The 22,026-nt window shown below is 38.5% G+C and overlaps 1 protein-coding gene across 1 annotated transcript in view; it reads left to right on the forward strand.

Moving 5' to 3' along the window:
* Nucleotides 1–22,026, forward strand: part of COL19A1 (collagen type XIX alpha 1 chain) — a 329,506-nt gene that overhangs the window by 306,842 nt on the left and 638 nt on the right. The window contains exons 46-48 of the mRNA XM_066252988.1: nt 411–581; nt 2,276–2,342; nt 15,601–15,729. Of these exons, the coding sequence (XP_066109085.1) occupies nt 411–581; nt 2,276–2,342; nt 15,601–15,729 (367 nt within the window). The remainder of the gene's footprint in view (nt 1–410; nt 582–2,275; nt 2,343–15,600; nt 15,730–22,026) is intronic.

Below are 22,026 nucleotides of genomic sequence, written 5' to 3' on the forward strand. Positions count from 1 at the left end.
TTTCTGAGTAAAACATCTCAGTGATAAAATCCTCTTGGTAATCTTCCTTTATTATTGCAAAGGAGACCCTGGCCTGAAGTGACAGCTGCTGTTGACTTTCAAAAGTATCATTATTCTAGAGTGGGAACAGTACAAATGACATCGTCACTAAGTTTTTATTGAGTGCTTTCAACATGCCAGGGATTGTTCTGAGCACTTTACTTGAGCTAACTCTGATTTCTTAGCATCACCCTGCTTGGTGGATACTATGAATATCCTCACTTTATGGAAGAGGAAGGTTGGGCACAGAAAATGTAACTTACTTACCCAGGGTCCTGCAGCTAGTAAATGCCAGTATTAATTTAGACTCTCTTAACTGCTATTGCAGTTCTAGAAGAGATCATTTCTTATTGTTAATTTTTTCTCAACAGGGTGATCAGGGAATTCCGGGAGACAGAGGCCCACAAGGCGAACAGGGAAAGCCAGGCCTTCCAGGCATGAAGGGAGCCGTAGGGCCTGTGGGCCCACCCGGAACCAAGGGCTCTGTGGGGTCGCCTGGGCACCAAGGTCCTCCGGGTACCCCAGGCATCCCCGGCACTCCGGTAAGTGGTACTGTGAGCTCCGGTGCTCCTGCTGGCACTGACCACATATCCCTTTCCAACGAAAGAAATAATCATTCTTTCAAAATTAACAAAATGAACTTAAACTGGTTCTACGAGGGTATAATAGCTCTCATTTTTTTCAAGGTATGTACGAGACCCACTGCTAGGCACTTATACATTACCTCATTGGATCCTCACATCTAACCCGGGAGGATGTGTGTCCTTCCACACCGCTCTAATAAATACAGGAACTGAAAGATGACTTGTCCAAGGGCACAGCTATTTAGTGGATCAGACCCAGGTTCGACTGACTCCAAAGCCGTGCTCTTAAATACTATCTATATTGTCTCCTTACACTACACAGAAAATACGTTCTATGTCTGTTTCATCTTAAAACCTCATTTTGTTGAATATCAGGACAACAGATCTTCTAGGAGTAGCTCTCTGAAGCGGAGACCATTTGGGCCAAGAGTGTGTGGTTAAAGAAACCCTTGTCTTTATTAATATCCTAAGGAGGCATGGTGGATGACCTTTCCACAGAGGAACTTAACCTGAAAATAACCATGTCAGGAAGAAAGGAGAGTTCTGGAGTAAGCTTAGGGAGTTAGGCTGCCCTCAGATAATCAGTCATTACCAGATATAGGGCCAAAGTGAGCATTCCCAAAATTTTCATAATTTTTATTTTTACCCACTCTCCCTAAATTCTACTTGAACAAAGTCTGTAGGATGAACTCTCGGTGCTGTGTCAATGACTGGTATGAGATGCATTAATTCAAGTTCATTTGTCTCATAAACAGTGAAAATAAAATATTGAAACAGAGTATTCTTGGAACTACTGTGTCCTAACAGAAACCGTCATGTTCTGATCCCATCCCATTGTCTTTAATTCTTCACCCCTAGAAGATAACCACCAAATACAAAGAAGAGTAATGAAATACTTTGAAATCCTAGCCCTCATGAAAAATGATAGCTCCCTTTTAAAATATCAAGGACTAGAGTAGACATTACTCTTATAAATGTTAGATTCTTTGTCAAAGTCATGTAAATTTGTTTGTCAATAAGTGAAGACTCAGCTGACATCATTTACCTATGTGCATTTTCTCTTTAAAAGGAAAATGGCTTAATGCAAATAGGCCTACAAAGTATAAATTACAGAATAAACTTTACCATGGAACAGGCAAAGCTTAGTAAGCTTTATCCCATGCATAAAACATGTTAAAGAATAATCTAGCACATGTAGAGTCCTCTTCCAGGATGTCTTCCCTTGAAGAGCCCTAGTATCAGTTGAATATCGACTTTACCCATGTCCAGGGAATGGTTAGAAGTTGATGGTGCCTGGGATATTAAGAGCATGATAACATTCTTCAGATTCTGTAACTGTAGAAAATAAAGTAATATGAAATGCCTCTCCTAATTATATGAAGCTCTGTTTCTCCGTTTAATAGGAAATATATTCACATCACTGGTTATGATTTCAGCCCACAGCTTTTAAAGCAATTAGCACTTCAACTTCGTCCTAGCATTTGATCAAAACAAAAGATATTTATTGCTTAATATAGTTAGTTGCCAGAAGCATTTTGCTTGAAAAATGTATCTCCATAGAAGCTTCAAATATGCATGCCAACCCAATCTTTCTATTCTCAATTCATTTGTGCTGTGCTCTGTTTTAACAGACCTTTTTTTTTCTTCTTTAGGCTGATGCGGTTTCATTTGAAGAAATAAAGAAGTATATTAATCAAGAAGTTCTAAGGATTTTTGAAGGTAAGAGCTGCTTAATAAACAAGTCCAAATGTTATTCTAAATCCCTTCAGCAACATTTTCAAAAGATGGTAGTTGAACAACTTTAAGAGGCAACTACCTCTATGGTGGGGCGGCTCTAGTTGGTAGAAAAAGTTTCCTTGTGCTAAGTTAAAGTTGCCTCCCTGTGACTCTCTGTCATCATTCTTGGTCTGCTAAACAACACAGAGAAAGACAAGTCCTCTATGAATGTGTGACAGCCCTCCCAGTATTGTTCAATACCCATGGTCCTCCTCTTTAGTTTTCTCTTCTGTAGAGTAAGTGTATCCAACTCCTCCACGATCATCACCCTTAAGAAATACGTACCTAATTTTTCAATGACCCTCATTCACTGGGGAGGATTTTGAACAAAGCGGAGTGTAGCATCTTTTGATCTAGATCAGAATAAGCAAACTGTGGCCTGCCAGCCACGTGCCTGCCACCTGTTTTAGTGCAGCCCAAGGGAGAATGGGTTTTACTTTGATGGAGGGAGAGGCAAGAGGTATATTTTTAAATGATTTTTTTAAATCAAAAGAATATTTCAAGGCATGTGAAAATGATCTGAAATTCAAATTTGTGTCCATAAATGAAGTTTTCACGCCACACAATCCCCCTCAATCGTTTATGTGTTTTCCCTGGCTGCTTTCAAGCCAGGGCAACAGAATCGAATAGTTGTGATGGGGATGGTAGAGCATACAAAGCCTTAAAGAGTTACTATCTGACTTTTGCCAAAAATGTTTTTGGACCTCTGACACAGACACATGACTAATATAGCCCAAGGTAGCATTTTTTAAAGTTCAATCAATACCTTTTTACTTTCTTTTTTCCCCTTTTTATTGAATCTATTGGGATGACACTGGTTAACGAATAATACAGGTTTTAGGTGCCCAATTCTACAACACCTCTCTGTACACAGTGTTGTGTGTTCACTGTCCCAAGTCAAGTCTCCCTCGATCACCTTTTTTTTAAAGCATCCATATCACACTGTTGATTCATTTTGAGTTTTTAATTCACTAACAACCTTGGATCTTTCTTCTACAAACTTTTTAAAATTTGATGTTTCTCATTATGCACTGTTTTCAAATTTAAGATCTAAGTATGTGATTTTATGTTACTTCTTATTCAACTTCAAGTGATTCGTGTTTTCATACAGTGTTCCAATCTAAAGTTATCCTTTGAGATGTTGTCTGATAGGGCAGGTTGGCTGACCATCACAACTTTGTGTCATCTCTAAATTTTATAAGCCTGTCATTATTCTAATTATTGATAGAATCTTAAATAAAATGGACTCAAGGATTAAGGCTTTCTAAATGCCATTGCATTTCTCCTGCCCATTTGGAAATCATCTGTTAATCTGTTGATTCTGTGAGCTCTGACTCCACCTAGTTGTCCTAAAACACTGTGTTTGTTTCTCTGTCCACAGGCTAGCACATGATTTTGTCAGATGATTTTCTAAAGTCAAGGTCATTCCCCTCACTTGTGAACTTAAGAAAGTGGGAGTTATTTGTCTTTAGAAAATAAATCCACATTGGCTGTCATGGTTCCTCCTTCTTTAGCAAAGTATCCTTCCTTTGCTAAGCTAAAAATACATTGGTGAGTTTGCAAAGAATAGGATTATGAAATGCCCCAAGTTCATCTTCAGTCTTTCTACTGCAAACATGAAGTTAGCGCCTCTTCAGGAAGCTCTAATTATTTTAAGCAGTAATTAGCATCAGAGACCGAGGTCTCAGCGCTGGAATGCACAGCATCTCATGTCACAGGAGCAGTAGAGATGGAGCAGAGGAGCGCAGGGGACTTTTTGCCACTTCAGTGACATAACAGAAAGAAAAAATGTTTCCTTTAGAGGCCATGAATTCCTGTTGTGATCTCAATATTCACCTTGATCTCTGCTAAGTATCTGCCCAGTGCTTTGACATGATGCTATATCGATACAACTGACCATTCTTCTTCTTTTTGTTGTGTGGCAAACAGTTTTTTCTTTCTAATTTTAATGTTACCCCTTATTTTAAAAATCTTTTATTTTCTTCCTTTTTTTTTTTTCTTTCTTCTTTTTACCTTTGAATCAAGCATCATGGACTAGGCTCCAAACTTTGCACTTCAAACATTCCACCTCGGTAAACATTTCTCAAGCATGACTTTCCGACAAAGGAAAGGCACAGAGCTCTCCAGAGGAACACAGAAGGCTGGGCAGGACTCTGAGGAAGGGAAACTCCAAGTGCCCCGGTGCAAAGTCAGTAAGAACTATAAGACAGCCACAGCAGAATCTTACATTAAGCTTCTGCACACCGGGCCTCCTGCACACAGGGCCCGTGTAACTCACAGGCAGCGTGCCCGTGCAGCCAGCCCCAGGCCGGGACGTCTAGGATCTCAACACCGCATCTTTAGTAGAACAGGGAAATGCCAGCAAAGTGCATGTTTTTAGATTGCAATCTAAAATTCTCCTTTAATTCTTGATTTCCTTGGGTTCTCATGTCGATTATTTTTTATCTCAGGCAGCTTTGATGTTGAATTTCAACTTCGTAAATGACTTTAGATAAAAGTATATTGTAAATAGTTCAGCAGTTAATTAGGCTCACTTTTTTAAAGGCTGGTTTGGAAGATAAGAAAATATTACCAATCACTATCAGAAAAATATTTTGTGTTGAGATATGAGAGGTGTTCATTTTCAAGTCCTGTGGACACTGGGAGAAGGCCTGGACCCGGTGGCCTGCCCTATGCCTTTAGCGCGGGAGACCCGGCCACTTCCGCTGGGACAAGCGCCCACGCGGCCCACTCCCGGGCCATTCTGCAGTTACTCCCATGCAGGCCGTCAGCCTCCGGAAGAGGTTTCAGGGGGATTTGACTGCTCTTGGCCATCTTGGAGCAGCCTCCCCTGGCTTACACTTGCTTGACAGCTCTGCCTGTAAAGCCCCCCTCTGCACTCCTGCCCCTCCTGGGTCCTCCTGGCCTATGGAAGCCTGTGGGGTGCCCCCTCCCCCGGGTCACCTCTGGCTTCACCCCGTCCCTGCATGCCCTCCCCCAGCCTCCTCTGGCCTGGCTAGGTGCGGGCTCCCTCCGGACTCTCTCCGAGGCCCAGATGCCTTGGCCTCAAGACAACATTCCCAAGTGGCCCACAAGGAAATTCTTTCCTGAGATGTCCAGACTCTGAGACTCCACAATGATATCCCCTCTCCTTTTATCTCCGTTGGCACTCTTTTCCTGAACAGAATTTAGTCATTTAACCCTTTAGTGCATTTGTCACAAGATTATTCCAATTCAGCCCATTTGCTTTTCCACTTAGAAGTCACTTTTCCCCTGGTTTCTGAACACTATTTACAAAAACAAACAAACAAAAAAACTCCATTTTCACAAATCATAGAGCTCTGAGGTCACGCAGGATTCTCTTTTTTCAGAAAGCTTTCTCTATAAAAGCAACGATTAACTTTCGCGTTACAGCAGTTCCAGTTAAGTACTACAGGCAGGCAGCCTCCTTCCGCCTCCGTTTCTTAGCAACGTCGCAGGAGAGCTGGGTCAATGGCGGCTAATGCTTGCCTGCCCATCTACAGCCCCGGGAGCGAGTCTCTGCTCTGCAAGGTATGGGACTCGGGGAGATCCTGCTCCCCATTTTATCATCCAGCTGTGAAGCCCTAGACCAGGCCCCAAAATCTGGGCTCTCCTCATGGAGCTTTCTCACTCCCTTTGAGAATCCCCTGGTGGCCCCACTGATAGAGCACCCCCATACATCCCACATAGGGGCCTCTTCTCCCGGCCACGAACCCCCCTTCCGCGTACTGATGCCACGTCCCACACTCAGCCGTGGTGGAGGAAGGCGTTCTTCCACCAGCCCCACGTCTGGGTTTCTGGTGGAGCACAGTGCACAGACACACACACCCCTGAAAGGTCAATTCCCCATCTACTTGGCCGAAGGGCCAGGTCCTTTTGTTAGGAAGATGGGCACACAGCGGCTCAGGCGCTGTGTCTCAGCTTAGTTTCTTGTTTGTATTATGAGGACTTTGCAACTGCCAGTGATGCTGCCCACATAAAACTAGGATCTTTCCGGATCCAAGAAGCTTAATTCTTACTATGACACCACCCTATTATACTGCACTTGGAGATTTACATGATCGTACAAGAAGAATTTACCACCCTGCACGGGAATGTAGACACATATCTGGCTCTTTTGATTCCTGAGACACACTTGTAACTAACAAGGCCACAGCTGCACATGTGGGAGACAGGAAGGTTAGGGCATTAACAACTCTGTTTCCACTACGGGGTAACAAAAGAAAGTAAGCCAAAGCTGTACCAAGGAAATGGGCAATTAAACATGTGCATGGGAATTAGGAGAAAAAGATGAATTTCTCTCTTTGAAAATATTTACAAATTCTATCTGTGAAATAGAAGGTAAACGTGGGCTAGATGATGTCTGAATGTCCCTTCTCTTCATAAGGTCATTTCTCATTACCTTAATATTAATGTCCGCATTATATCACTGAGCCCATTCTCCAAGGACAGCAAGCTGTGGGTCTCATCCCTTACAGTGACTGCTGTGGGTTTGCCTTGGCAGATGGACTATGTGAGTTTGCATTATGCAAGTTCCTATCTCAACTCTGCATTTCCTGCCTCATTAGAAAGCATAGCCAAAAACAATTTAATTGATGAAGGATCACTGAAAACAGAGGAAAGGCAATAAAAAAAAATACAGGTCTTTATAATTTCTTTAGAGACTCAGAAACATATTATTTTAAATTATAGAGCATTAAAGTAGAGTTCAGAAAAAGTAATTACCCTCATTCTAAATGACAATTTCTGAGCCTATCTTAAAGCTACATAATTTACAGCTAGAAGCAATTATTTTAATTTTTTTTTCTACTTTACTAAATATATTTCTTTAAAAAAACAACCCAGGCAAATTACTTGTAAATTTAATTCATACTTGAAAGAGAAAAAATTAGTACTGTGAATACTTGCATTTAGACATTGAAGATATTTAAAGAGGTATGTCTTAGATTAAGAAAAAATATACTAAAATATATGTATCTTTTAAATTCAAAACAACAGATAGTCTGCAAAATTTCAAATTATAATTGAAAGGCAGAAACTATGGGATGAACCAAAAACAAGAGACTAGCGTGTTCCTAAAGGAAAGTTTATTTTAAAAGCACTTGGGTGCAAGAGGGCTGAGAGCAGTAAAGGGTGTTAGCCCCAAGCTGTGGGAGGGAGCATTAGACATAGGGGTTCAAGCATTCACTGGCATTGGGGTTGCCTGCACCTGGACATGCTCAGATTAGCATATCGGGGTTTGCGGCCTTGGTCACTGACTTGATGATGAGCAGGAGGAGACAATTCTGCTGCAGAAACATAGTTCCTTTTTGATGTAACACAGGCTTGGTGTCCTTGATAAATTCTGAAAACAGCCAAGAGGTCAGGAATCTCCCAGGAATTGCTGGGACCGGAGTCTGTGGCTAGGCTTTCACTAACAACTAGAGTGATTTAAACTCCCCTAATGGTCAAGACCCTCCCCAATGCAAACTTTCCCAGACATTCCTGCTAAGGTAAACTTTTTTGCTACATTTCAAAGTGAAGGCCAGGAAGCCATTAAGAGAGAGTAGTAGGCAAATTAACTACATCTTTACAGTGGGGGATGAGGAGTTGGGTGAGGGGAATTTGAGTTTTAAAGGGGCTGTGATTTAAAGAGTTAACTTAAGCCTCACAATAATCACTTAATTTCATATTTGTTTATAAAACACTCAGTTTGCAATTTAATATTATAAAGATATAACTACATTCAATGTAATGGTTGGTAAAATTATAATTATATGTTAATTACATGTGTGTTTGATTCTTTGTTAATGAAAACAAATTAATATATCAACCAAACATGTCCCAGGCATGGGTAGTCAGGTAAGAAAGAGTCCTACAGAAAGGCCAGTGATTTCTTCAGATCCTCATTGGTCTCCCATCACTGTCAATCATCTGCGGTCAGAGATTCTGGTCCTGGGGGCCTGGTCAGGTTTTCATTCTGCTAACTTTGTGGTTTGAGAATGTGAGTGCAGGGTAACGATTCTTTTGATAATTTCAGCTGATGCTCCACCTTTAGGACTTTTCCCTCAGTAATTTTATTTCAAAAATTTTTGTTTTACTTTTTTAAACAGTGCATGAGTCTACATTTTTAAACAAGATGTTTTTTAATTGAAAGTGCATTGAAAAAGATATTTTTCTCAGGAATAATTTGCCCTTTATCAAAAATTAGTAAAAAAAATACCCATTTGTTTAAGCAAAATGTGCCTTTACGGTTTAACTAAATGAACTGAAGTGAAATGAGCTAAAGTGCCAAGTCTGGAGAAAATTGAAGTGACTCTTTACAAGGTCTATGTAATTTGGCCTTTTTTTTTCCAAACCGGTAGCTCTAGTTTCTGGAATGTTTCCTTACAGAAAAAAATACTAATTTAATCCTGAACCTTTTCTGGAATATTTGTCTGCATCAATCCTATTCTGAATTGTTCACATCAAAGATTAATTTCATATTACACACTAAATGTGTCCTTGAAAAATTATGTGTAAATTAGTTGAACAAATGATTTGCTTTTGAAGAATATATGTGAAAAGAAAAAAAAAGAAATGATGTGGCTCATTTTTGTTTATCATGGCCAGGATTTGGCCTTTCTCTAGTTTCTTATTTTAAATCTAGTTATGTACATATTAGATTTGTTAAATGATACATACAAAATATAAACAAACCAAGTCTAAATAAAGAATCCATGATAAATAGTGGTTATAATGGGCTTTTGATGAATTTACATTACTGGTTTTACAAAATTAATTCTATATAGTAGTAAAATATTTAGTATGCTTTTGGGGTAAAATTTAACAGAACAATGGCCTATATGGGGTTAATAACCAAGAATTCTGTAATAATAAGGGTAATTCTTAAGTAATTAATTAAAAAATAATTCTGAGAAGGAATGTCCTATAATCATATGTATAACAGGTTTCTAATCATAAAATAAAGCTTATAAGATAATCTTTATAGGGCATGGGGCTTATAACAACATGGAAAATAGGTCTTATAGAAATGATTATCTCTTCTAGGTGTGCTCTGTGATTCCTAGACAAGAGCACTGGATGCAGAAAGTGTAAAATGCCCAGTACAAGGCCCTGCTTACAGAGAGTATTTAATTTAGTTAATAAAAGCAACAAGGATAAAAACAAATTCAAAGTGAAAGGCTGGAAAACAATACTCCAAGCAAACAACACCCAAAAAAAAGCAGGTGTAGCAATACTCATATCTGATAATGCTGACTATAAGACAAAAAAAGTACTCAGAGACAAAAATGGTCATTTCATAATGATTAAGGGGACACTGAATCAAGAAGACATAACAATCCTTAATATATATGCACCAAACCAAGGAGCACCAAAATATATAAGACAGCTACTTATTGACCTTAAAACAAAAACTGACAAAAATACAATCATACTTGGAGACCTCAATACACCGCTGACGGCTCTAGATCGGTCATCCAAACAGAGAATCAATAAAGATATAGTGGCCTTAAACGAAATACTACAACACCTGGATATGATAGACATCTACAGGACACTTCATCCCAAAGCAACAGAGTATACATTTTTCTCTAGTGTACATGGAACATTCTCAAGAATTGACCATATGTTGGGCCACAAAGACAATATCAGCAAATTTAGAAAAATTGAAATTGTACCAAGCATATTTTCTGATCATAAAGCCTTGAAACTAGAATTCAACTGTAAAAAAGAGGAGGAAAAACCCACAAAATTATGGAAACTAAACAACATACTTCTAAAAAATGAATGGGTCAAAGAAGAAATAAGTGCAGAGATCAAAAGATATATACAGACAAATGAAAATGAAAATACGACATATCAGAATCTCTGGGATGCAGCAAAAGCAGTAATAAGAGGAAAGTTCATATCACTTCAGGCCTATATGAACAAACAAGAGAGAGCCGAAGTAAACCACTTAACTTCACACCTTAAGGAGCTAGAAAAAGAAGAACAAAGACAACCCAAAACCAGTCGAAGAAAGGAGATAATAAAAATCAGAGCAGAAATAAACGAAATAGAGAACAGAAAGACTATAGAAAAAATCAATAAAACAAGGAGCTGGTTCTTTGAAAAGATCAACAAAATCGACAAACCCTTGGCAAGACTCACCAAGGAAAAAAGACACAGGACTCAAATAAATAAAATCCAAAATGAAAGAGGAGAAATCACCACAGACATCATAGATATACAAAGAATTATTGTAGAATACTATGAAAAACTATATGCCACCAAATACAACAATCTAGAAGAAATGGATAAATTCCTAGAACAATACAACCTTCCTAAACTGAGTCATGAAGAAGCAGAAAACCTAAACAGACCAATCAGCAGGGAGGAAATAGAAAAAACTATTAAAAACCTCCCCAAAAATAAAAGTCCAGGCCCAGACGGTTATACTAGTGAATTCTATGAAACATTCAAAGAAGACTTGGTTCCTATTCTACTCAAAGTCTTCCAAAAAATTGAAGAAGAAGCAATACTTCCAAACACATTTTATGAGGCCAACATAACCCTCATACCAAAACCTGGCAAGGATGGCACAAAGAAAGAAAACTACAGACCAATATCTCTAATGAATACAGATGCTAAAATACTAAACAAAATACTGGCAAATCAAATACAACAATATATTAAAAAAATAATACATCATGATCAAGTGGGATTCATCCCAGAATCTCAAGGATGGTTCAACATACGTAAAACAGTTAACGTAATACACCATATCAACAAAACAAAGAACAAAAACCACATGATCTTATCAATAGACGCAGAAAAGGCTTTCGATAAAATACAACACAATTTTATGTTTAAGACTCTCAACAAAATGGGTATAGAAGGAAAATATCTCAACATGATAAAGGCCATATATGATAAACCATCAGCCAACATCATATTAAATGGCGTAAAACTGAGGACTTTCCACCTTAAATCAGGAACAAGACAGGGTTGTCCACTCTCTCCACTCTTATTTAACGTGGTGCTAGAAGTTCTGGCCAGAGCAATCAGACAAGACAAAGAAATAAAAGGCATCCATATCGGAAAAGAAGAAGTAAAGGTATCACTTTTTGCTGATGATATGATCCTATACATCGAAAACCCAAAGGACTCCACAAAAAAATTACTAGAAACAATAAACCAATACAGTAAGGTCGCAGGATACAAAATCAACATACAAAAGTCCATAGCTTTTCTATATGCCAACAATGAAATATTAGAAAACGAACTCAAAAAAATAATCCCCTTCACGATTGCAACAAAAAAAATAAAATACCTAGGAATAAACATAACAAAGAATGTAAAGGACCTATATAACGAAAACTACAAGACATTGCTAAGAGAAATAGAAAAAGACACAATGAGATGGAAAAATATGCCTTGTTCTTGGATAGGAAGAATAAATATAATTAAAATGGCCATATTACCCAAAGTAATATATAAATTTAATGCAATTCCCATCAAAATTCCTATGACATTTTTTAAAGAAATGGAACAAAAAATCATAAGATTTATATGGAACTATAAAAAACCCCGAATAGCTAAAGCAATCCTAAGGAAAAAGAATGAAGCTGGGGGCATTACAATCCCTGACTTTAAACTATATTATAGGGCCACAATAATCAAAACTGTATGGTACTGGCGGAAAAATAGACACTCAGACCAATGGAACAGAATAGAAAGCCCAGAAATAAAACCACATATATATGGTCAAATAATCTTTGATAAGGGGGCCAACAACGCAAAATGGAGAAAAGAAAGCCTCTTCAACAAATGGTGTTGGGAAAACTGGAAAGCCACATGCAAAAGAATGAAACTCGACTACAGCCTGTCCCCGTGTACTAAAATTAATTCAAAATGGATCAAAGACCTAAATATAAGATCTGAAACAATAAAGTACATAGAAGAAGACATAGGTACTAAACTCATGGACCTGGGTTTTAAAGAACATTTTATGAACTTGACTCCAATGGCAAGAGAAGTGAAGGCAAAGATAAATGAATGGGACTACATCAGAATAAAAAGTTTTTGCTCAGCAAGAGAAACCGATACCAAAATAAACAGACAGTCAACTAAATGGGAACTGATATTTTCAAACAATAGCTCAGATAAGGGCCTAATATCCAAAATTTACAAAGAACTCATAAAACTCAACAACAAACAAACAAACAATCCAATAAAAAAATGGGAAGAGGACATGAACAGACACTTCTCCCAGGAAGAGATACAAATGGCCAACAGATATATGAAAAGATGCTCAGCTTCATTAGTTATTAGAGAAATGCAAATCAAAACTACAATGAGATACCACCTCACCCCTGTTAGATTAGCTATTATCAACAAGACGGGTAATAGCAAGTGTTGGAGAGGCTGCGGAGAAAAAGGAACCCTCATACACTGTTGGTGGGAATGTAAAGTAGTACAACCATTATGGAGGAAAGTATGGTGGTTCCTCAAAAAACTGCAAATAGAACTACCTTATGACCCAGCAATCCCTCTACTGGGTATATACCCCAAAACCTCAGAATCATTGATACGTAAAGACACATGTAGCCCTATGTTCATTGCAGCACTGTTCACAGTGGCCAAGACATGGAAACAACCAAAAAGCCCTTCAATAGAAGACTGGATAAAGAAGATGTGGCACATATACACTATGGAATACTACTCAGCCATAAGAAATGATGACATCAGATCATTTACAGCAAAATGGTGGGATCTTGATAACATCATACGGAGTGAAATAAGTAAATCAGAAAAAAACAAGAACTACATGATTCCATACATTGGTGGAATATAAAAACGAGACTAAGAGACATGGACAAGAGAGTGGTGGTTACCAGGGGTGGGGGGAGGGAGGACGCAGGAGGGAGGGAGGGAGAGAGTTAGGGGGAGGGGGAGGGGCACAGAGAAAACTAGACAGAGGGTGACGGAGGACAATCTGACTCTGGGTGAGGGGTATGCAACATAATTTAATGACAAGATAACCTAGACATGTTTTCTTTGAATATATGTACCCTGAAATATTAATGTCATCCCATTAACATTAATAAAAATTTATTTAAAAAAAAAAAAAAGCTTAAAAAAAATAATAATTTAGTTAATAATATGTTTTATTTAGAATTTATTTTAGAGTAAAAATTCTCATTTATATTTTTATATATACATTTTCATTTTCCAAACCCTTTTGATTTCATGAGTAATTAATACACCAATGTTCTATAGTGTATACTCATTTGATCTGAAAGCATTGCTAACTTATTTTTTAAGTATCTAAGTATTAATAGTTACATGCCACCACCCCACCTATAAAGATGCTCTCATAGCCTAAGGACGTCAGCTTACCTGAGGAAGCACCTTGAAACACCTCTTTCCTCCTGGGATTCTTTCTTTAGGACCCAGATGAACAGCATTAGACTCCAGGCAGTTTGTTAGATGAACCAAACTGCAAATGACAATGATCCGTTCCTTGAGAAGACAACATTGCTTGTTTAGGAAGTATTCACTTCATAAACGTCACATTACTCAAAACATACAAAATATACATATTTTAGCCTGACCTGTGGTGGCGCAGTGGATAAAGCGTCAACCTGGAAATGCTGAGGTCGCTGGTTCGAAACTCTGGGCTTGCCTGGTCAAGGCACATATGGCAGTTGATGCTTCCAGCTCCTCCCCACCTTCTCTCTCTGTCTCTCTCTCCTCTCTCTCTCTCCTTCTCTGTCTCTCTCTCCTCTCTAAAATGGATAAATAAAATTTAAAAAAAATAAATCTTTAAAAAAAATAATACACACACACACACACACATTTTTTACATTGTAAATCTTCTGGATAATTTGTCCACTTCCCATAACTTGCATGCTTTGAGTTTCAGTGTTTTCTCAGGTTCCCAGAAATGGATGGAAACTTTCTGTTGTTTCCCTCTGTCTACACCTGGGATTCAGTAAGCTCATGCTCATCTGCACTAATGCTGGACTTTTTCCTTTGGTCAAATTAGACATCCTTCCTCCTCACCTTGGCTAAATAATTGTCTGACTAACTGGAAGTCAAACCAGAAAAAAATGAATACTATCGAGGGTGTGTAAGACATTTTCTTTAAAAAGCAAAAAAATAAAAAAAATAGTTGACAAAGTACAATATTTGCCAGTGAAGAAATTGAAACACTGAAATCATAATGAATATTGCAGCCAAAGACCAACTTTTCAGTAAATATACCCCTTTATTAATAATGCAGTTTTGTTCAAGGATCTAAAGTGTCAAATTCTATATGTGTTATCTATTGCTGCATAAGAAAATATCTCAAACCTTTGGTGGTTTAAAAAAACAACATTTATTATGTCACATTTTCCTCTGTGAGTCAGGGACTTGAAGGGTTGCTTACTTGTTTGGTCTGGTTCAGGGTCCATAATGAAGTCAATCAGGATGTCAGCCAGAGCTGAAGTCATCTCAAAGCTTGAGTGGGGCTGGAAGATAAGTGTACTTAGGTGGCTGATTGTGGGTAGCTTCCGTTTGTCCTCATTTGGGTCTCTCCACAAGACTTGTTGAGTGTCCTCATTGTGTTGCGGTTGGCTTCCCCCAAGATGTGCGATCTAAGAGAGAGCAGCCAGGAGCCACCGTGCCTCGTGTGACTCAGCTCCCTGGTTACACACTGTCGATTCTGCTTCTTTCCGTTTATGAGAAGTGGAACAGAAGTTCCAGGCCACACTCAAGATGGGGGAATTAGACACCATCTAATTCCACTTGGAAGGGAGTACCAAAGAATTTGTGAACATATTTTAAATCACCATACACACATTCACAAGATTGTTGGAAAGTGGCTATAATTTATTTAAAAACCCTTTTTTAATATGAACCTAAATTCTCTCCAGAGAATGAGGTTAATTAGGTTCTAGGTTATTGTTTGTCTACTAGATCCGCTGAGTCTCTGAAGTGCTGAAACCTCTCAAAGGCTGTGATCAGCACAGCTGATCTGCATGTATAGTCAAACAACTGTGTGCAATCTATTTTATTTGACAAAAAAGAAATCTCAGCAATCTGACCAGTTGGTAAATTAGATGTGCTTAAATCCAAAGCCAAATATTTTTTTTTGTTAAATTTCATGTATAAAAAATATTTATATTTGAAAATTTTTGACATATACGTATTTCCATAACATGACATATTATTTTCCTTTTCATAAATGCAGAGAGGATGGCTGTGTTCCTGTCCCAGCTCAAGCTGCCAGCAGCAATGTTGGCTGCCCAAGCTCATGGGAGGCCAGGTCCTCCGGGAAAAGATGGGTTACCCGGGCCGCCAGGAGATCCCGGACCCCAGGGTATGTCTTCAAGTATAATATTTATTTACCAGTTCTCTAATGCTCAGTATTTATAACATGCTAATAACACGTAAGTCCATGTATATAAAAATGATTTATATAGAATATCCTGTTAATATTTGACATTCTAGAAACAGATTGTTAACTATTACTCTTTCAAATTAGAACTGATTGACAATTATCTGCTAATCTAACTGTATTTTAATAATACTTGTTGTGATGATAACAGCAATAATAGGTGCTTATATATCATTATTAACTGGGAATATCCGAGTTGCTTTTACTGCCCTCTTGATGTACAGAAAGAATCACCATTGTAGGACCTTAAAGAAACTGAGGGAAATGTATTAAAAGAAGCTATTATAAGTAGTGAGTTGAGACCAAAATATGTTTTTGAGAAAATTTTGAATCCTTCTCCCTCTAATAGACCTGTGGATGGTAACTTTTGAATTTTAAAGAATTTCTCCTAGGGTTTCTTACATTTTTAAAGCAAGACTTTTGTTAAATTGGAAAAAAAATTGACAGCTTTACAAGAGACAAGATCTTGGGTGTAGGTTGACTAGGTTAATCTGGCAAGGCCCTTTTCTAGAAATAGGTTAGCAATTAGCAAAGGGGCCAAACAGACCCTGGTTTAAAACATTCACAACTCCGACAAGGAAATACTAAATCCAGTGCGTACATGCCATGAAAGATAAGACCAGGGAAATGGTTTTTCATGTGTTACCATAGAGGAGCTCAAGAGCCCATATTGGAATAAAAGCTTATATAAAGGAGAAAAGAGAAAGTTAACAAAATTACTTAAGAATACAGTCCAAAATACCATATATCCAAAGAATTATTTTTCTTTTACTAGTTCACAATCCTTCCTACTGCTCCTCTATAGCATAGAGTCTTGTTTGCTGTAGGAAGTGCCCCAAGGTGATTGACATGCCCTCATTCAGCCCGTAAGAGCAACAACTGTCCCCAATTACAGGGTCTGTTAGGGTCCTTACTTACAATTGAGTGTGACAAGGCTCCTGGTTTTGTTAGCACAGTATAAAATAACAATAGTAAAGCCACTGCAGTTTACCTAAACAGTACGTTCTATCTTTTCCTGAGATCACAGAGAGGTTTGGCAGATAGTTGGAGGAAAAGTGTAGCATCAGGTGTAGTCTTCTGTGTGTACACTGTTGTGTAGAGGGTAGGCAGTTATTACCAGCAGTTGGGTCTGTTCTGAAGTCAGAGCTTATGAGCCTGGAACAAAGGGCTTGAAAGCCCCTGTGAAGACATTTGCTGCCTCAAAAGACATGAAGAGTAAGGACTGTTAACACCCAGAGGAGAAAAACCTTGACCAGATGCCACCAACAGTGGTGGTGTAAGAGGACATGGACAATGAAAAGTCACGATATTGAGGAAAACTGTTCTGAAACTGGAGTCACCTGTCCACACAGACACCTGTCTCCAGGCTCCCTTCCTGCGTGGGAAAAGTCCATCTGGAAGGCTCTCCATCAGAGGCAACACTAAGTCCACAGTATTAGCACAGCTTGTGGAAACAAGACTTCTACTCACCAGCTGACTTACCTTCCCTTTTATGAAGGATTTCTATGGCTTTTCCCTGCTGCTCTACCCAGGAGATCTTATAGCCTCTTTGCACTAATGATAGAGATTTTTGAAGCAATTCTCTCTTTTTTTAAGTGAGAGAAGGGGACATCATGAGACAGACTCCCACATGCACCTGACCAGGATCTACCCAGCAAACCCCATCAGGAACCAGTGCTCATATCAGTCAAGCTATTTTTATTGCCCAAAGCTGATGCGAGCTACCTTCAGCACCTGGGGCCAACATTCAAACTAATCGAGCCACTGGCTGCCATAGGAGAAGAGGGAGTGAAGGAGGAGAGGGAGGGGAAAAGAAGCAGATGGTCGCTTCTCATGCGTGCCCTGACCAGGAATCAAACTGGGACGCTCTCATATCAGGCTGACATTCTGTTCACTGAGCCAACCAGCCAGGGCAATTTTTGAATTTGAAAGACTTCCCCAAATTATTTTCAACTTTTTTTTTTTTAATCAAGGTTTAGTTTCACCTGAGAGTTTTGTCTTATCTGAGAGTTTCTGACAACAGGCCTATCTTGACTATCATTCAGCTCAGCGGCTCCTCAGTGTTTGCAAGCTATCTCCTCTCAGTGCCTGTTAAATGCCAGAAAAGCAGCAGAAAAATGAAACTTGCAAAATATGGGATTTGTTTTCTAAGGAATATTTGCCTGTTGGCATGCCGTTCTGATCATCCTCTCTAATTGCTACAGGAAAATCTGACTGTACAAAAGAAACCAAGGGGCTGCCGTTCGGTTTCCGGTGCCTCTCCAGAAACTTACAAGGAACCGAAGCATTATTCTCTGATAAATAAATAAATAGATATGATGTGCTCAGAAGATGAAGTTACGCATGCAACTTCAAAACTTTGCTCCACTCAATGTAAACGTTTTCTCAAAAAGAAAAGAAGAGAATGCATATAACACTGTTAGCCTAGTGACCTTGCAAACCTCAGCTGCTGCTGTGGAAGGAGCCCTCTCCATACACAGCTAGGCTGAGTTTGAGAAGAGGCAGAAGTGAGAAATGCAGCCCAGAATGGAAAACGAAATGTGGGCGCCAAGCAGCCCTGCGCTCTGCCCAATCACAAATTCTGTTTGAGGCTGGCTCTTCTGGAATTTCTAAAAGAATTATTTTTTCAGAAAAGAAATCCATTTTCATTTGAAATATACTGGTTTGGTTTGAACTATGCACTACAGAATGAGTCCTTTATTATATTACTATGTTTAGGAAAGGACAAAAATTTTAAGGGGTCCATCTCATTACTTTCCTGTGCTTATTTTGAAAAGCAGGAGACATGAAGAAAACAAGGGGGAAACAATGTGAGAGTGTTAGAAGCTGGAAAAGGGACTCCTCCTGCTGAGGTTCTGATCATGAAAACTGTTGGACCCTCCCTTAGCGCCCTGATCTTGCAGTGAAAATAGTAAATTGTTCTGATTCCAGTTGTTGGGTCACCTCGTTTGAGTTCTCAGAGGGAGTGATGGTTGGCATCCTTTTTTAAATTCAAAAGCACTTCCGGGCCTTTTTATATTTGAACCTTCCTGTGGGTTTCTGGTGATGGCTTTCCCGCTGTGCCCTGAGAGCACAGTCCTGGGTGTGCGGCCCAGTCTGGGGTCTGCCGTGTGGGGCCTGGTCACTCACACGTGCTGCCTGGGTGAGCAGAAGCCGCATGAGGGTAAAGAAGCCTAGGTCCAGCTGGATTCCCATGTGTAAGCAAGGGAGGGGTGTTTTCCTGACAGACCTTCGCCTCTTGAATGAATTTTATTAGATCGAATTTTATTGAAACTCCTTCCAAATCACAGCTGGTTCTCCACCTCTGTGAAAACCCAAAGAACAGACGACACTCTTTGAAAGCCCTGTCCATTTGGGGTTAAAAAAAAAACAAAAACAAACAAACAAAAATCCTACACTGTGTGGATGTGGAGTCAAGAGAAACCAGATCCAGCCATTTCATTTGCCCTCTATTCGTTTTGAAAAGACACTGTTGGGGAGATTGTTCTAACTTTTGAACATTTAAATTTTAGCTGTTGTTGGTTTATAATGAAGGAAACTTGCTGTTATTTGTAAGCCAGTGGCCTATAAGGTGGTTCCTGTGACTAATACAGATTTCACCTTTCAAATTTGTTAGCAGTAGGGGGCTGAGGTAATGGGAGGCATGTGTGTGTCAAAATGATTGACAGGCCCCGTGGTCCATAATAAGTGAGACCAGGGAAGCTGAACAAATTATAAGACTTGAGGAATTGTCCCTCTGAAAAGTCTTGTCACATTCCTGTACTGGTCTCATTTGTCCAGTAAGCGTCTACATGCCCCGATTCATAACTCTGGGACACTCTCCCTGGAGTGGAAATGGAAACCTCGCTACTGGGGAAAATGTCTATCACCTGAAAACCTACAGCAAGCACCGATTTCTTCGCTGACTAGAACCTCCAGGCACCTGAGATTAGGAGACTGCCGTTGTTCGGTCTCTGTTTTCCTGCCGAGGCTCCAGTGATATCAAACTGTCACCCTGCATCCTTCTAGGCGATGAACATACATGTTCATTTGCAGATAGACCCACATTTTAGTCTTCTCCAAATTCAAGGTGTACCCTAATAGGTGAAAAGCTAAAGTCTAGAGAGTAAGAAAGCTGTTTTTATTAACTTTACTAGTATTGACTTTATTAGCATTACTATCTGAAGTTTTGTTGTGAAGCAATTATAAAATTAGACCTTATGACTTTGTAGCAGCCTTCATATGTAATGTGTTTGGGACCTGGTGCAGTTCAACAGCTTTATCTGTTAATAGTAGGTTGTTATTAACCCAATGAGCTGAGAGATTTGTACAAATAAATTATATTTTTTGGGAGAAGTGTAAATGTTACCCGATTATACAAACATATAAGCTATTGTTTCTTGTTTTGTGATACCATGTTCACTTAAATCCATGTGGGATAACAAATTTTTGCCTTAATTAAAATCTGAGAACTGAATTTAAATACAGGGTTGGAAAAAGTAGATTTATAGTTATGAGTACGTGAAACAGAGTTTATTCTTGTATTATTTATTAATTTTGTATTATTTTCCATAAAAACCACTGTAAATCTACTTTTGCCATGCCCTATATGCAGGCTTTAGCAGATATATTTATTTGGAATTTTATCAAAGTCTTATTAATCAAAAGTGTATATATCTTTAGTTATTTTTCTTTCCTCTTTATTTTTTAGCCTATAATCTTGAGTACTTAACTGAGATAGCTTAAGGGCCAACTTTCCAGTCTTTCTGTAACAGTAAAACCTAGGTTGGACTATCAAATATGTGTCAAGAACTAAATGTGATTTTACTATAGAAAAGTTGAAATCATGCATTTGAAAGATAGCTTTCAAAATGACCCTGAGTAAAACATCTTATCTTGTTGTTTAAATATGTTTAATGAGAGTCACTTATATAAAAGAAATCCTGGGAATATTTTAAAGTTGAATAGGTATCAAATTAGAGTACTAGGATCTAGTATTGTACTGAATTTCTGTAACATCGATTTCAGATATAAATGTATGAAGATTTCCCATTAGATATATTTCCAATCTGCACCTCAAAATATATCTTAAATGTAGATCCTTTTTTCCACTATTTTTACATTTATGGTCAGGTCATACCTCCAAAGCCAAGAAATGATGATGCAGTGACTACATTGCTAATGTTATTTGGATAATAATGTATACACTACATGGTCAAATCAAGACTGGTAACCCCAAAACTGAAGTCTAACTCTGAACCATAATGAGAATTAATTTGTCCTATATACTGTCCATAGAGAACATTACAATTTCTCCTTTTACCATGGTCAGCTGTAATAACACACCTCCATAGACAGGCACACTAAGATAACGCCCATCATTTCCTACTGAGATGCTGTCCTACTTATGACCCTTGCTGTGTGTCTGCATGATTTTTCAGGACTGCTCTGCTCATTCAGGACTAGAAGCCATGGTTTAAGCATGAAAAAGTTAGAAATTAAAACTCTATTTACTATCACTGTGAAATTCTTATAGTGACAGAACCTTTTCTTCAAAGTCTTACATGGATGCCATCATATAAAACACAGATTTTAAAAAATGTTTTATGCTTTTTTAAAGCAGGGATAAGGACTCCCAGAGGCATAAATCCTCTGTACTTTTCTATCTGAGGTGACAATAAGCATATTCAGTAATAAGAATTATTATACATATCTTAAAATGTACAGAGAGCTTAGACCTAATTAATTTGGTTACAGTATCTTAAATTGATGAAGTGAGTTTGGAAGGATCCCTCAGTCTTCTCTTGCTTGCTAGAATTGCTGAAGTTCCTCACCCTTTGGTGTAACAAACTGCCATGTTAAAACAGGATTGCTGTTTTCACTTTATTAGAAAGGACATAAGGCTGTTATAGATGGTAATTTGAACCAAGTCCTGATTTTGTCCTCTCCTAACTCATAGAGGGGTGGATTCACATGTATCACACTCTTACTGTCATTTATTGAAAGTATGAGTTTTTATTCCATTCATTCCTTTCAATTTTTAGACTAAAGCCCAGCTTCTTGTCGTCTCTGTAGTAGACAGAACTCTTTCAAGGTACTTACATTTAGCCTGTTCCTACCCTCCAGTCAAAATTCTATTAAAGATGACTCCTACACCTTGTCATAGCTATTTGAAAGAAGATTTGAATATTGAGTTGAGTTATTTAGTTATCATTTTCAGGGCCCAAAATCTCACTCTCA

The sequence above is a fragment of the Saccopteryx bilineata genome, chromosome 1, assembly GCF_036850765.1.
Source record: "Saccopteryx bilineata isolate mSacBil1 chromosome 1, mSacBil1_pri_phased_curated, whole genome shotgun sequence".
In the NCBI taxonomy this organism is placed as follows: Eukaryota; Metazoa; Chordata; class Mammalia; order Chiroptera; family Emballonuridae; genus Saccopteryx; species Saccopteryx bilineata.